General features: G+C 37.6%; 2 protein-coding genes across 9 annotated transcripts in view; one reads left to right on the top strand and one right to left on the bottom strand.

The window, feature by feature from the left end:
* The window catches only part of DNAI7 (dynein axonemal intermediate chain 7), a 70,306-nt gene that overhangs the window by 44,928 nt on the left and 10,325 nt on the right, over nt 1-15,053 (top strand). For all 3 annotated transcript variants that reach the window (XM_024733512.1, XM_024733513.1, XM_024733514.1), the window contains one exon: nt 12,581-12,656. In XM_024733512.1, coding sequence (XP_024589280.1) covers nt 12,581-12,656 — 76 coding nt within the window. The remainder of the gene's footprint in view (nt 1-12,580; nt 12,657-15,053) is intronic.
* IRAG2 (inositol 1,4,5-triphosphate receptor associated 2) overlaps nt 10,455-15,053 on the bottom strand; it is a 62,508-nt gene continuing 57,909 nt past the window's right edge. For 5 of the 6 annotated variants that reach the window (XM_024733518.1, XM_024733519.1, XM_024733515.1 and 2 more), the window contains one exon: nt 10,456-12,619. In XM_024733518.1, coding sequence (XP_024589286.1) covers nt 12,550-12,619 — 70 coding nt within the window. In that variant the 3' untranslated portion in view covers nt 10,456-12,549. Of the gene's footprint in view, nt 12,620-15,053 lie in introns of all 6 variants that reach the window. The other variant, XM_024733521.1, reaches the window with a different exon arrangement.

Raw genomic sequence — 15,053 nt, 5'->3', positions numbered from 1 at the left:
GTTATGGTTTATGACTATAGCTATATGGTTATATGATATATGATTTTATGGCTTTTTGATTAAGGTGAAGTTAGGGTTTATAGTACAGGTAAGGTTACAGGTATGAGCCAGGGGTTAGGTTTGGGGTTTGGGTTTGGGTGGAGGGCCTGGGTTACGAGTTAGGGTTAGGGTTTTTCTTTTTAAGCCTACCTAAAGCTTTGGCAATTTTGTTTATCTTTGCAAAAAAAAAGCTCTTAGTCTTATTGATCTTTTTATTGTCTTTTTAGTCTCTATTTCATTTATTTCTGCTCTGATCTTTGTTATTTCCTTCCTTCTACTAATTTTGGGCGTCCTTTGTTCTTTTTTTTTAATTCAGCAGGCGGACTCTCAACCACTGCGCCACCAGGGAAGCCCTCATTTGTTCTTTTTCTAGTTTCTTGAGGTGTAAAGTTAGGTAGTTTATAGATCTTTTTTGTTTCTTGATGTAGGCATTTATCACTGTGAAATTCTATCTTACCACCTCTTTTGCCTTATCCCATAAGTCTTGGTATATTTTCTTTCCATTTTCATTTGTCTCGAGATATTTTTTTGATTTCTTCTTTGACCTATTGGTTGTCCAGTAGCATGTTGTTTAAGCCCCACATGTTTGTGAATTTTCTAGTGTTTTTCTTGTAACTGTATTCTAGTTTCATACCATTGTTGGTATGAATCATCCGAAAAGATGCTTGATATGATTCCAGTTTTCTTAAATTTATTAAGATTTGTTCTGTGGCCTAACATATGATCTACCCTGGAGAATGTTCCATGTGCACTTGAGAAGGAAAGGTATTCTGTTGCTTTTGGATGAAATATTCTGTACATGTCTGTAAGTCTGTCTTGTCTAATGTGTTGTTAAAGGCCAATGTTTTCTTATTGGTTTCTGTCTGGATGATCTATCCATTGATGAAAGTAGGGTGTTAAAGTCTCCTACTACTATTGTATTGCTTTCTGTTTCTCCCTTTATGTCTGTTTGCTATATATATTAGGTGCTCCTATGTTGGGTGTGTGAATATTTACAAATGTTATATTCTTTTATTAGATTAACTCCTTTATCATTATGTAATGACCTTCTTTGTCTTTTATTACACTCTTTTTCTTAAAGTCTATTTTTGGTGATAAAAGTATAGATGCCCCAGCTTTCTTTTGGTTTCTATTTGCATAGAATATCCCTTTTTATCCTTTCACTTTCAGTCTGTGTGTGTCTTTATATTTAAAGTGAGTCTCTTACAGGCAGCACATTGCTGGGTCTTGTGTTTTTATCCATTCAGCCAGTCTGTGTCTTTTGATTGGAGAATTTACCCCATGTACATTTAAGGTATTTATTGATAGGTATATATCTACTGCCATTGTGGCCATGGTTTTCTGGAAGTTTTGTAATTCCTCTGTTCCTTTCTTCTTTTCTTGTTCTCTTTCTTTGCAATTTGATGATTTTCTGTACTGGTATGCTTAGATTCTTTTATCTTTGTCTTTTGTGTATTTACAATAGGTTTTTGCTTTGTGGTTACCATGAGACTTACATAAAACAACTTATATTTATAACAATCTATTTTAAATTGATAGCAATTTAAGTTTGAATGTATTCTAAAGCTCTACACTTTTACCCCCCACCACGTTTTATGTTTTTGATGTCATAATTTACATATTTTTATCCTGTGTTATTCTCAACAAAATATTGTAGTTATATTTATTTTTACTACTTTGTCTTTTAACATTCATACTAGCTTTATAAGTGATTAACCCACCATTTTTACAACATTCTTCTGAATTTTACGTATATTTTTATTTATACTTTCATATGTTTTCCTGTTACTAATTAGCACCCTTTCATTTCAGTTTAAAGAAGTCCCTTTAACATTTCTTGTAAGGCTGGTCTAGTGATGATGAACTCCTTTAGCTTTTGCTTGTCTGGAAAACACTTTTTCTGTTCTTCAATTCTGTGTGAAAACACTGACAGGTAGAGTATTCTTGCTTCGGTTTTTGTGTTTTTTTTTTTTTTTTCTTTTAGCTCATTGAATACATTATGCCACTCCCTTCTGGCCTGCAAATTTTCTGCTGAAAAATATACTGGTAATCGTATGGGGGTTCCCTTGTATGTAACAAGTTGCTTTTCTCCTGATGTTTTTAAGATTCTTCCTTGTCTTTAACTTTTGACACTTTAATTATAAAATGTCTTGGTGTGGGCTTCTTTGAGTTTATCTTTTTTGGTACTCTCTGAGCTTCCTGGATCTGAATGTCTGTTTCCTTCCCCAGGTTGGGAAGTTTTCATCCATTATTTCTTCAAATAAGTTTTCTGCCCCCTTGTCTCTCTCCTCTCCTTCTGGGACCCCCATAATGCAAATGTTGGTCTGCTTGATGTTGTTCCATAAGTCTCTTAAGCTGTCTTTCATTTTTCTTTTTGCTTGGGTGAGTTCTACTGCCTTGTCTGTGAGTTCTCAGATCGTTTCGTCCGGCTTTATCTAATCTGCTACTGAATTTCTCTGTTGTACTTTTCAGTTCAGTTATTGTATCCTTTGGCTCTGTGACTTCTATTTGGTACTTTCTTATATTTTATCTTCATTGAAATTCTCAGTATGTTCCTTTATTCTTCTCCTAGGCTCGGTTTAGCATCTCTACAACCATTGTTCTGAGATCTTTATCAGGTAAATCACTCATCTGTTTCACTAAGGTCTTTTTCTGAGGTTTTATCTTGTTCTTTTGTTTGCAATATATTCGTCTGTTTCTTCACTTTTCTTGACTCTCTGTATTGGTTAGATAGAACAGCCACCTCTCCCAGTATTGAGGGAGTAGTCTAGTGTAGGAGATGTAATATATCCTTCAACACTACCTTGGTTGTCTCTCAATTCTTTGTGATTGTCCAAGCACCTACTTTGTTTTTAGTGGCTCCCGATAGTTGAGTCTGTGCCAAGACCTGTCAGTGTCCCAAAAGGAAGGAGCTCAGTCAGCACCTAGGTCCAGGCTCATTGGAAGCCAGACCTTCAAGCAACAAATTTTAAAGTGTACAAGTATGCATCTTTCAGGGGAGGACTGGGAGATAGTCTTCTGGGATCTTCTGCTCCCTCTGAGCTGAGCCTTGAGGTGATAGCCAGTTAAGAACTGTTTCTTTCTTTGCTACCATCCCGTTGAACTCATGAATACAAGCTCTGCTGGCCACCAGAACCAGGCAATCAAGGGCCAGGCCCTGAGCAGCAGCCAGCAAAACCAGGGTACCAAATGTAGAAACCAGGGCACCAGACACATGTGCAAGCTTCCCCTGGGAAACACTGGTGCTCAAGAGAGATAGTGCCTTCCTTCTGAGGTCTCTAGGGAGGATTACAGTGGGCCCTTAGATGTGTGTTCAGTTAGAAGCCCACCCCTCAAGCCACAGCTATGAAGATGAACTAATAGGCCTCTTTCACAGAAAGACTGAGCTCCTGGGTGTGTCGCCTCTCTGCTGTGCCCTGGGGGTGGTAGCCAGTTGAGAGCTCTTTCTTCATTTGTTTCAGTCCCTGGGACCTGTGAATGTGAGCCCCACCGGCCACCAGAGACAGGTGAGCAAGAGGTGTCCGCTGGGTGATACAAGCTCCTTTTTGGGAGATCCTGGTGATCTGGACCAAAATAGAAGGAGAGCACAAAGATATGGTACCTGCTGGCCTCTTGTTTTTGGAGAGTAATTCAGTAGGCCCCCTAGCTGGGTGTTAAATAGTAGATGCCTGCCCCTCAGGCCTACGCTTTAAGATAATCAAATAAGCCTCTTTCACAGAAAGTCGGGTTGCTTTTCAGTTGGCCACCTCTGCCCTGGGCCCTGGGGCAGGTGAGTCTGCACACAGGGGCCTTTTAAAAACTGCTTCTCAGTTTGCATAGCCTTCTGGGTCTGGTGGAAGCAAGCCCTCTTGACTTTCAGAGCCAGATGTTTTGGGGGCTAGTTTCTCAGGTGCAAGTCTTAAAAGTTGAGGCCTGACGTGCAGTTCAAACTCTTTGTTCCTCGGGGAGAAGCTCATGTTTGTAAGTTCCCTCCTGATTGTGATTTGCTGTACAGGGGTGGGTTTATGACGAGATTGTGTCCCAGCCTCTCCTACCTGCTTCTGTCTGGGCTTTTTCCCATTCGCCCGATGTGTAGGAGTCACTCAGCTAGTTTTCGGGGTTTTTTCAGAGAAAATTGTTCCATATGCAGCTGTAGATTGAGTGTGTTTGTGGGAGGAGGTGGCTTCGGGATATTCCTACATCGCCATCTTGGACTAGAACGTATATACTTTTATATGGGAAAATACCTAAGATGCATTGTTAAGATATTTTTTTCAAGATACAAAACTATATTTGCAATAGGGTTCTGTTTTTGTAAGGGAAAAAAAATACTTATTTGTGAAATCGTAGAAAAAAATCTGGCACCCTGCTTATCCAAACAGTGGCTATCTTGGAGCGGCAGGTGGGGGTGGGGGGAGTGTGAGACAGATGGGATGATGATATACTATCAGTGATTTTTTTATTCTCTTTACAATTCTATATTGTTTGAATTTTCAATAAATATTCTGTCTTTGTGAAATTCCCTTCCTCCCGTCCTCCTCATCCACTTTACCTAACATCTACTTGTCTTTTAAGACTTACCTTTGTTGACAAAAATTCAATTAACAATTAAGTTAAGAAGAAAAAATAGAATTTTATTTGAGCCAAACTGAGAATTATAACCTGGGAGACAGACTCTCAGAACATCTGAGAACTGTTCCACTTGTTAGAAGTCGAAGGCACAGTCATATACATTTTCAAGACAAAGGACTGTACATCAAAATCACACACTGACATTTTACATAAAGTTCACCAAAGATACGTAATCCAGGTAAGCATGTACAAAGTGAGCAGTAAATCACCGTGACCCCTTACAGAGTTGTGAAAGAATGCTAATCTAAGAAGTTACTTTGCTGACATCAGAACAAAGGATAAAAACATTGATCTTCGTGGCAGGCGTTCCCACCTTTGAGGATGTCTGGCTAACGTATAACACAGATGCACATTGTACATTAGGGAGGGCCCAATACAGGCAGGGAATATGTTATGCTTAAATTTTCTTGTCCTGCTTTAAAATATAAATTTTATTTTATCACTTTCAATTCTACCTCCACAAAGTTCTCCCCTTATTTTCAGGCTAAATTAGATGTATCTTTACTATGCTCTTATCATTCTGTTTAATTATTAAAATTCTTAACTTAAACACTAAATTATGATCTCAAGGACGAGGATAAGGATATTCATATTTAGGATATGAATCATATTTAGGAGGATAAGGATAGATTTCATCTTTACAGTAAGCACAGGGCCTGGTACGCGATAGAGTTTCAATAAATCTTTATTGAATGAATGAAGGAATAAGCGAATGAATGGACGGTTAAGTGCTTAAAAGTAGGCCCTAACTTGAGTCTGATTTGTTGTGAACAGCCTGTGTAAGAACAATCACTCGTATCAAAGAATTCAACCAGTCCCCACATTAAAATTATCCTGTGTTTCTGAGACACTTAAGACTCTCGGTTACAGTTGGGTGTGCTGGGAACCATTTCTGTCACTTTAGGGAATCTACAGGCTTGTCCCTAGGGATTCTTGGGACCCTCTCCTCAGCAGTTGTGACCCCTGGGGTGATCTGGCGTAGTACAGGTGGTGATAGGAAGGCTTCACTTCCAACCCCACAGTGGCCTCAGGAGAAGTGTGCTTGTTGCAGTCCAGTTGTAACTCAGAATGTGAAGCAATATTTATGGGCAGTGGTGAGGTTTGTATTCCTTTATAATCACGGCAATATAGAAACTGTCATAACCCTAAATGTCACTCATAACACTGTTTTCTTGGTATGGTAAAATATGGTATACATTTTTTAAACTGGCATATAAATTGATGAAATTTAACTTGTATGTGTTATGTGTACATGTGTTTGTGTGAGTGTATGTAAATTAGGGACGACCTGTAGGATCAGTAGGCAAATTTACTGTGTTTTGGCTTTAGAGGAGGAGATTTCTCTATTTTTATTTTTTTTGCGGTACTCGGGCCTCTCAGTGTCCCGGCCTCCCCCGATGCGGAGCAAAGGCTCCGGACGCGCAGGCTCAGCGGCCATGGCTCACGGGCCCAGCCGCTCCGCGGCATGTGGGATCTTCCCGGACCGGGGCACGAGCCTGCGTCCCCTGCATCGGCAGACGGACTCTCAACCACTGCGCCACCAGGGAATCCCTGAGATTTCTCTATTTTTAAAACTTTTTCTTTAGGATAAGCTGCTTATTTTTATGATTTTAGGTTGGCATATTGTAGTATAATATTACATTTCTTGTATCTTTTTAATAAATTTGGAGGCTGATTGCAAGGCAAATATTAGTATAATAATGCAGGAATCTATGGCCCAAAACACTTTAATTATGCTTGATATGTGATGTGATTACAAATACCAAGTATTTAGTACTTTGTTAGTTTAAAAATTAAATCTCTTAGGTTTAGAAGATGGTCTAAATTGTCTTCCTTTTTCATGGGTCTATTAAGAATTTTGCCACTAGAGGGCTCTTAATACCATATTTTAGTTCATTTAAATGTGTAATAATAATATTTACAATAATGTCAGTATTGGCTAATACTGTCTTTCCAATTAATATATCTTAGAAAATTTTTTGAAAAGTCTAATTTAAGTGTAGCAAAATATGAGAAATGTTGCTTTTTAAAAATAATAATTATCTTCAGAAATAGTTTGGTGATCATGCACCACTGCATGCATGATATAATGGACCTTTGAACTTTTTAAAGTTCAAGTTAAAACTAGTCTTTGTCGGGCTTCCCTGGTGGCGCAATGGTTAAGAATCCACCTGCCAATGCAGGGTACATGGGTTCAAGGCCTGGTCCAGGAAGATCCTGCATGCTGCGGAGTAACTAAGCCCACGCGCCACAACTACTGAGCCCACATGCCTAGAGCCCGTGCTCCACAACAAGAGAAGCCACTGCAGTGAGGAGCCTGTGCACCGCAAGGAAAGTAGCCCCAACTCGCTGCAACTAGAGAAAGCCCCACACGGCAACACAGACCCAATGCAGCCAAAAATAAATAAATAAGCAGATACCAGATTAAACATAAATATGAGTATATATGTATTATATATTTAATATAAATATGAGTATATATAATATATAAAACATATATATGAAATATAAAATTTACTAAGTGCCTTTTATGAGGAATTTCACATGATTGTGGATAAGTGTAACAGTTACTGTACGTTCTGATGTGTGCAATGAGAGATATTAGGCATGGGAGTTAAGAGATCAAAATAAATTTAAAAAAAGACAAAGCCCAGAATGAAAAGACCGGAAGTCTTCTCTGATGAGGTAACCTTTGAGCTAAATCTTTTGATAGGCATGGAGGAGTTTAGATGGGAAGGAAAGGAAATTGTTCTGCTCAGAGGGAAAAGTGTGGAGGCATGAAATAAATAGCCTTAGAAATTCAGGGACTTCTTGGTATCATCATGGATAAATTAAAAATCTGTGAGGATAACCCACCTAGCTTTAGCATTCATCAACCTTTAACTTCCTACAGACCTGCTTCAGCCTGTTTCCCCGGTCATACCCTGGACCTTGTTCTTATTTCTTTACTCATTCAGCAAAGATTTATTGAATGCCTACCTCTATATGCTAGGCACTATTCTGGCCCTCAGAGGGCAGTGGTAAAGGACAAATGAGATTCCTGCTCTTGCACTTTACTTGCAAGTCAGGAGAAACCAACAATAAATAAGAAAAAACTGGAAAAAAGCAGATACTAATAAATGGCATGCACAGAATTAATCAGGGTGGTAACTAGATTGGGTGTTTAGGGAGGGCTTGTATGATGAGTTATTATTTAAGCTGAAACCCAAATGACCAGAAGGAATCAGCTATGTAATTATTAGGGTAGAAATATTCTGATCTGAGGGTAAAATTACTGCAAAGGTCATAAGACAGGAGTGAAGCCCAGGAAGAAGGCCAGTGGACTGATGTACAGTGGGCAAAGAGGAGAATGATATGTGATGACGTCGGAGAGAAAAGCAGAAGCGAGGTGAAGCAGGGCTTTGTAGGCCAGAAGAAGAGGTTAAGATTTTATTGTAAATGCAGTAGGAAGGCATTAGAGGGCTCTAAGTATGAGAATGGCATGATTTATCACCTTGAAAGGTTATTCTGGCCATTACGTAGATAAAAAAAATTGTGAGGGGCCAGAGTAGAAGCTTGGTATTGAGTTCAGTAGTACTAGAAAGGCATGAGAAGTCATGGTGGCTTGGACAAAGGTGGTAGTAAGAGACGTGGAAAGCTGGATGTGTTTGGGAGGTAAAATACACAAATCTTGCTGAGTTTTGATTTGGGGAGCTAAGAAGATGGTAGCGCAGTTTACTGAGATGGACAGGTGTGGGCTGAATTGGTTGAGAGTGACAGAAACCAGAGGATTTTGGTGGGGACATGGTAAGTGTGGAACACACAAATGGAAATGTCAAGTAGGCAAACGTGAATCTGGAGTTCTGAGGAAAATCAGATCCAGCCACCGTGTGTGTGTAGACTGTGTCTTTCCAGGGCTGAGCAGCACAGTGTATGTGGCCTGAAGATCATCACTAGCATGGATTTGGGAACCACCGGCCTATAGATGGTATTAAAGCCACAGGAATGAATGAGGCTTCGGCCCACTCAGGGTAATCATTCTTATCTTTTGTACAAAATGAAGCATATGGTGCTGAATTTTCAAAAGTCACCTTCAATTCCTTATCAAGAGCCAATTCCAACAGTTTATCCTGAAGCTGTAGTTAAATTATCTTTTGATGATGAAAAAATTGGATTTCAGATCAGTGAACTTCCTTTGTGTAGATATTCTCTTGATGGACAGTAAAATTCAAGACATTCTATCAAATGTGTACAGTATTCAGTACTGACATTTTGCAGATGTCCAATATCAAGATCACCTATTTCATTGATAATTTTTTTAAATTAATTAATTAATTTATTTATGGCTGTGTTGGGTCTTCATTTCTGTGCGAGGGCTTTCTCTAGTTGTGGCAAGCGGGGGCCACTCTTCATCGCGGTGCACGGGCCTCTCACTATCGCAGCCTCTCTTGTTGCAGAGCACAGGCTCCAGACGCGCAGGCTCAGTAATTGTGGCTCACGGGCCCAGTTGCTCCACGGCATGTGGGATCTTCCCAGACCAGGGCGCGAACCCATGTCCCCTGCATTGGCAGGCAGACTCCCAACCACTGCGCCACCAGGGAAGCCCCATTGATAATTATTGATATCAAGTCTCCCGTGTTCTCTTCTAATATTTTCATGATTTTTGTGGCTTTTGATTGGTTTAGTTATGCCTTCACATTTAAATCTTTTATCCATCTGGAATTTATTTTGGTGTAAAATGGGGAGAATCTAAATTTATTTTATTTCAAATCTTAGCCAGCTGTCTCAAAATACTTACCATATAAACGTAGGCTTTTTCTATTGATCTGAAATGCCATATGCTAAATTCCCAAGTAAATCCTGAGATCTGTTTCTGGAATTTCTAGTCTGTTTCCATGATCTTATTCATGACCCAGGTTATGTTTTTATATCAAATTCAAATTACACATATATTAAAAGAATTTCCACACTACAATAACTGCACATTAATCAAGTTACAATGAAAAATTGCTTGTGTTCTGTGAAGTTCTTCCCTGTTACAAGCCAGTTCCTATACCTGTTGAACCAAGGTGTCATTGAAAAGTTATACTTTAACTACCTTCTCTGCTTCATACTCTGTCAACATTTCCAGGCAAACAGTTTTAAGAAATGTTATTTTTTAGATAGATTTATTACACATCTATAAATTTAGTGCAATTCAAATAAAAATTCCAGTTGGTAACTGTTGAGACTTGACAAAACACTATTAAAGTTTAGCTAGAAGAAAAACAATACATGGAAAAATTTCTAAAACAATTATGATGAAAGAGGACTTTTCATTAGCAGATATAAACATGATATCAATATGAAGAAAGAAGTTTTTTTTTTCAGTTTCATTGCCAACAAACACAAGGAGTTTTAGAATGTATAAAACTATGAAGGCTTATAGTATCAATAAATGTGGTTTGGAGTTTAATTATTGTGCAGGAGTATGTTCTAGCTGCAATGACAGGAAAACATTCTAGAATAGTTATGAAGATTAAGGAACTTGCATCAGAATGTAAATTGACCCATTGCTTCCTTCCTCCAGAAGTCTAACTTCAAAAAGAGTCAATTGAACTAAAGAGTAACATAGAATTATAAAAATTATGAATTATATAAAGGCAGTGTGTTGACTTAAATACAAGATTATTCTCTTATGTGATAATACGGACACTGATAAATTCCCGTTGTCGCATACTGAAGTACTGTGGTTATTAAGGGGAATGTTCTGTTGAGAAAGTCTAAATTCTTGGACTCCCTGCAAGGTAGAAAACCAGTTTGATCTACATACTGAAGAATTCTCAACTCTTTGAAGATGTGAATTGGAAAGGCTGACTCACTTGTTGGTTTGATATCTTTGATATTATTGTTGGAGAAAATCCTTCCTGTAAGAAAGAAATGCAGCTGGCTTTTTAATGGTAGATAATATCAAAGGCTGCCTAGATGTTCCATGGGCACCTCAAATCGAACACATCCACAATCAAATTCACTACTTTTTTTCCCCAAACCTATTCTTCCTTTTCTTTTCTTGGTAATTGTTACCACCATCCATCTTATTACCTAAGCCAAGCATCTGTAAATCAGTCTTTGCCTGTCCGTTGCCTTACTTCTATATCCAGTTGCCATCCAAGTTATGTTGATTTACTTCCTTATCATCTCTCACATATGCTCCTTCTAATGGTCCTGATTGCTTCTATCTTGAGTTAGGCCCTGATCCTCTTACCTTGGACTTCTTACTCTTTACAAAGCAATACATTCATCAGGCAGGCACCAGAATACTCTTTCCAAATGCAAATTTCTTCATGTTACTTTCCTAGTAAAAATTTTTTTGGGCCTCTCTTTTACCCACAGAGGAAATTCTGGTCTTTAGAGTGGCATCCAAAGCTCTCCACAGGCTGGCCTGCCTCTCTCCAGCTTCAAATCTTTACACCCTCCTAGCCTGTCTCATTCCAACCATGCCTGACTACTCAGGGTGCTTGTAACCCTGTTTTGCTTCATACCTTTCTCCCTTCACTCATACTTAAAATTCCCTACCACCATTTTGGGGAAGACCTAATTATCTTTCAAGATTTAGTTCAAACTTTACCACCTTTGGGTAGCGTTTCCTTTTTTCACCACTCACAGACTATTCTTCCCACAGAATTAACTGTTCTTCCTTTCTATTCTATTGTGGACCCCTTACTACACTACAGCACCCACAAATGGTATTATGCCTATTTGTTTACCTGCTTTCCTAATAGACTGGCAGCTCCTTAAGTCAGGGACCTTGTCTTTTCTTTCCTTTTGCTTCTAGCATCTATGGATGCCTGTACAATTTAGGCACTCAATAAAAATTCTTTGAATGAATGAGTTAATAAGTGAGAAGTGTCAGAGGCCTGATGGAAAGAGTTGGCAGAGAATGCTAGTGTTAAAACTAGTCAAGAGGAAGATACAGGGCAATATCGTGATGAGAGTAGGGAAAAGATAGTTTACTGAGGGGGACTTGGCTTTGTATGGTGGATGAGGGTGAGAGGCATGGTGGGATGAACTGGCATTAAGCTTCTGACGAGAATTCCGGTATAAGGTTCTTTTATTGCTGTAGAAAAGTACAGGTGGTATTTGAGATCAAATGAAGTTTGCTGGATGTGATCCAGTTTGCAAATATTAGCACACACATACCAAATTTTCATAATACTGCATTTATCTAGTACTTTACAGCGTACAAAATACTTTTATTATTTTATTTGACCCTTAGACCAGTCATCTCCCTAAGCTTCAGTTCCCTTTTTTGTAAAATGAAAATAATAGCTATCTCTTAGGATTGTTTACAAGAGGTATCATATGTCTGGCACACAGTTACATACCAAATGGGTTGTTAGATCAGGCATTTGAGGCCCATAATGGTTAAATGACTTGCTCAAGGTCACAAAGGTAAGTTAGTGGCAGGTTTAAATATAAATTCCTATGTCCTCTTTTTGTAGTATTCTTTTTACTACACCAGGATGTAATGATATCTTCTACATTACTTGGTACATAGCATCTTTAATTCCCCTCAGAGGCTTACCCAAAAGCAGGCTTTGGAATTAGTCTATCAGAGAGTTTATTGCCAAAATCAAGCAAAATCTAAAACTTGGCTAAAACCAAAATGCAAATACAAATATTTTTATAGCTTGCATTGCTTCCTAGCCTCTCTATTTTACACTGAGGGGTTTTCAGCAAAGAATCTGAGCAGGCTAGCTCCTGCCCTTGTGAGGCTGTGGAGATGGGCTCTCATTTAAATTAATTATTTAAATATTGTTTTTGAATCCAGTTTTAGGCCAGAGCAAGTGTCCATCTGAGGCCCTGGAATTAAGGTAGCAGAAATCTAGTGAGAACTAGAACAGGAAGAGAGTGAATCTGGGCTGCAGCAGACACTGACGATCACACCCATCTGTCCTTGTGTTCCCTGTAGAGTTCTGTCCAGGAAGAACCTGAAGCCACAAGATATGAACTGGAGATGAAATTATTAAGTGAAACAGTTTCAGCAGGTATTCCTCTAAATTACATTTTTAGAATTTAATTCTATTGGGATTTTTCTGCTTACAAAAGAAATGCAGGGACATTGTAAAAAAAAAAAAAAAAACTCGGATGTTGCAGAAGTATAAAGTGAAAATTCTCTTCCTCATCCCTCTTCTGATATAACCAATGTTAACAACTTTTTAAAATTTGTACAATCTCTCTCTCTGTCTCTGTTTCTCTCTCTTTTGGTTTTAAATAAAACCATGGGATCATATCATACAGATGTTTTTGTTGAAAATTACTTTTTTTCACCTAATAGTATTTGTCATTGTACATACATACATAGAACACAATATATATTCTGCTTAAATGAATAATATTCAACAAGATTCTATGTCAGAGCACATTGGTAACCTTACTTTTTAAAGTATCTGTATAATTTCATCCAATAATGGGACATTATTTAAATCCTTATTAGTAGACAATAAGGTTATTTCTAATTTTTTTTATTATTGCAAGCAGTGTTGCATTGAACATTCTCAAGCACACGTACATGATCAGAAATTTTTCAACACTCCTGTATTCAGTCTTATCCTGGCAAGTAGAAACTGGATATAGTTTTAATATGTCAAAATGATAGTGATGTCTAATTTGAAAATCTTTTAGTTTGAGATTTATATACATGTTTTCCACTAGCTTTATCATTATGCTTCTTTCCCAGTAACTTCTAAGGAATATACTTTTTATATATTTCTTAGCATATTTTTTATAACAGGCTTCTTATCTACTTCACTTTTTCCAATACACTTTTGTGTCAGCAGTCAACTAGGTTTATATCTTTATAATTTTTCTATAATCCTTATGAGATAATTTTCCTGTTAGAAATATGATAATATATTCAATTCATGAAACTGTGTCAATAATACCAAGGTTTCTACATGGTGATCCCCAAATAATATATATCATAAATAGTCTAAATTGGGACACAGTATTCTTTCTGACTTTCTTTTCAGGTAAATGGACTATTAACTAGATACATTTGAAAATTACTTAAGGTATACATTTTATTGAATGTATACAAGGAAAAGGGGGCAATTGCTTAACTGGAATTTTCTCTGGATATTTCCACTTATTTTCAGTGCCTAATCTCTGTGGGTTAAATTCAGTGCCATCTCAGTGTGCTTCCTTTAATGGGAGAGGAAAATTGTAATGATAAATAATAAGACTAACAGTTCCTGAATTTTTACTATGGGCTTGGCACCAGTTCTAAACTCCTTTCTTGTATTAAATCACAGCTCCCCCAAATTGTAGACGATAGATACTACTATTATATGCATTTGTTGAGGAAGGAACTGAGACTAGAGATGTTAATTAGCATATCTTGTATAAGGTCACACAGCTAGTCAAGTGTGGAACCTGTAAGGGTCTGATTTCCTCTTCTTATCTATTACACTCTATTAAAAGAATTTTGGTGAAAGGTGGGAATGATGGTATGTGACATCAGATATCCCCTGATTGTGCACTGAGATTTATGGGATCATAGAATTTCCCTGTAAAATGTCTGAACACAAAGATTATCCAGTCCAGTTTCTTCACTTTCAAACCTCCATCCCTGTTTTTCTATAAGCTGGGCCCATTTATGTTGAAAAAAAAAAATTAGCTTTCATTTCATATATGGGCCAAATTTTATTTTTTTAACATTTTACTTCTTTCAGATTTTTAGCTCCATAATGTCCAATTTAAAAAAATTAATTTGTCAGTTATTAAATTTTGTGTTAAACCACTTTTGATCTTTTATAATGAAGGTTAGCAGGATATGCCACCCCAAAATCTGTCACTTTGGCATAAGAATTATTTTGAGCTGAAAACAATTAAAAAGAGGCAAGAAAAGGTCCTTACCCTCCTCCTATTTGCCTAAAAGCAGGGCCTAAACTTTCAAAAGTGTTTTTCCTCCCCTCTCTACCAGGAGGGACAAAGGTTAAAGGTTAATTCCCAGAGACAAGTTTACACCCTATTAGCCTAGAGAGGGTGCCAGAGGAATTTACATAACAGGCTTTATCTCTGCCCTTGGAAGCCTAAAACTGCTATCCTTTGTTCTGTTATTTCTCCACAAATTTATTATTCTTTGTAGAAGATGCTATATAAGCCAGAGTTCTAAACCACCTCTTTGAGTTACTAATTTTTCTCAGGGTATCTCCCATGTATACATGAGGTGTACATGTTAATAAACTCCTGTTCATTTTTCTCTTGTTAATCTGTCTTTTATTACAGGAGTCTCGGCCAAGAACTCAGAAGGGTAGCAGGAAAATTATTTTTCCTCCCATACAATAAACCATATTTTTAAAGTTTTTATGTAAATAGTAACACATCCTTATTGTATACAAATTCCTAAAACGTTAGTATATAAAATATAAATGGGGCCCTCC

The sequence above is a fragment of the Neophocaena asiaeorientalis genome, unplaced genomic scaffold (assembly GCF_003031525.2).
Source record: "Neophocaena asiaeorientalis asiaeorientalis breed wild unplaced genomic scaffold, Neophocaena_asiaeorientalis_V1.1 scaffold150, whole genome shotgun sequence".
Taxonomy (NCBI): domain Eukaryota; kingdom Metazoa; phylum Chordata; class Mammalia; order Artiodactyla; family Phocoenidae; genus Neophocaena; species Neophocaena asiaeorientalis.
This window is presented reverse-complemented; position numbering and strand designations above follow the sequence as displayed.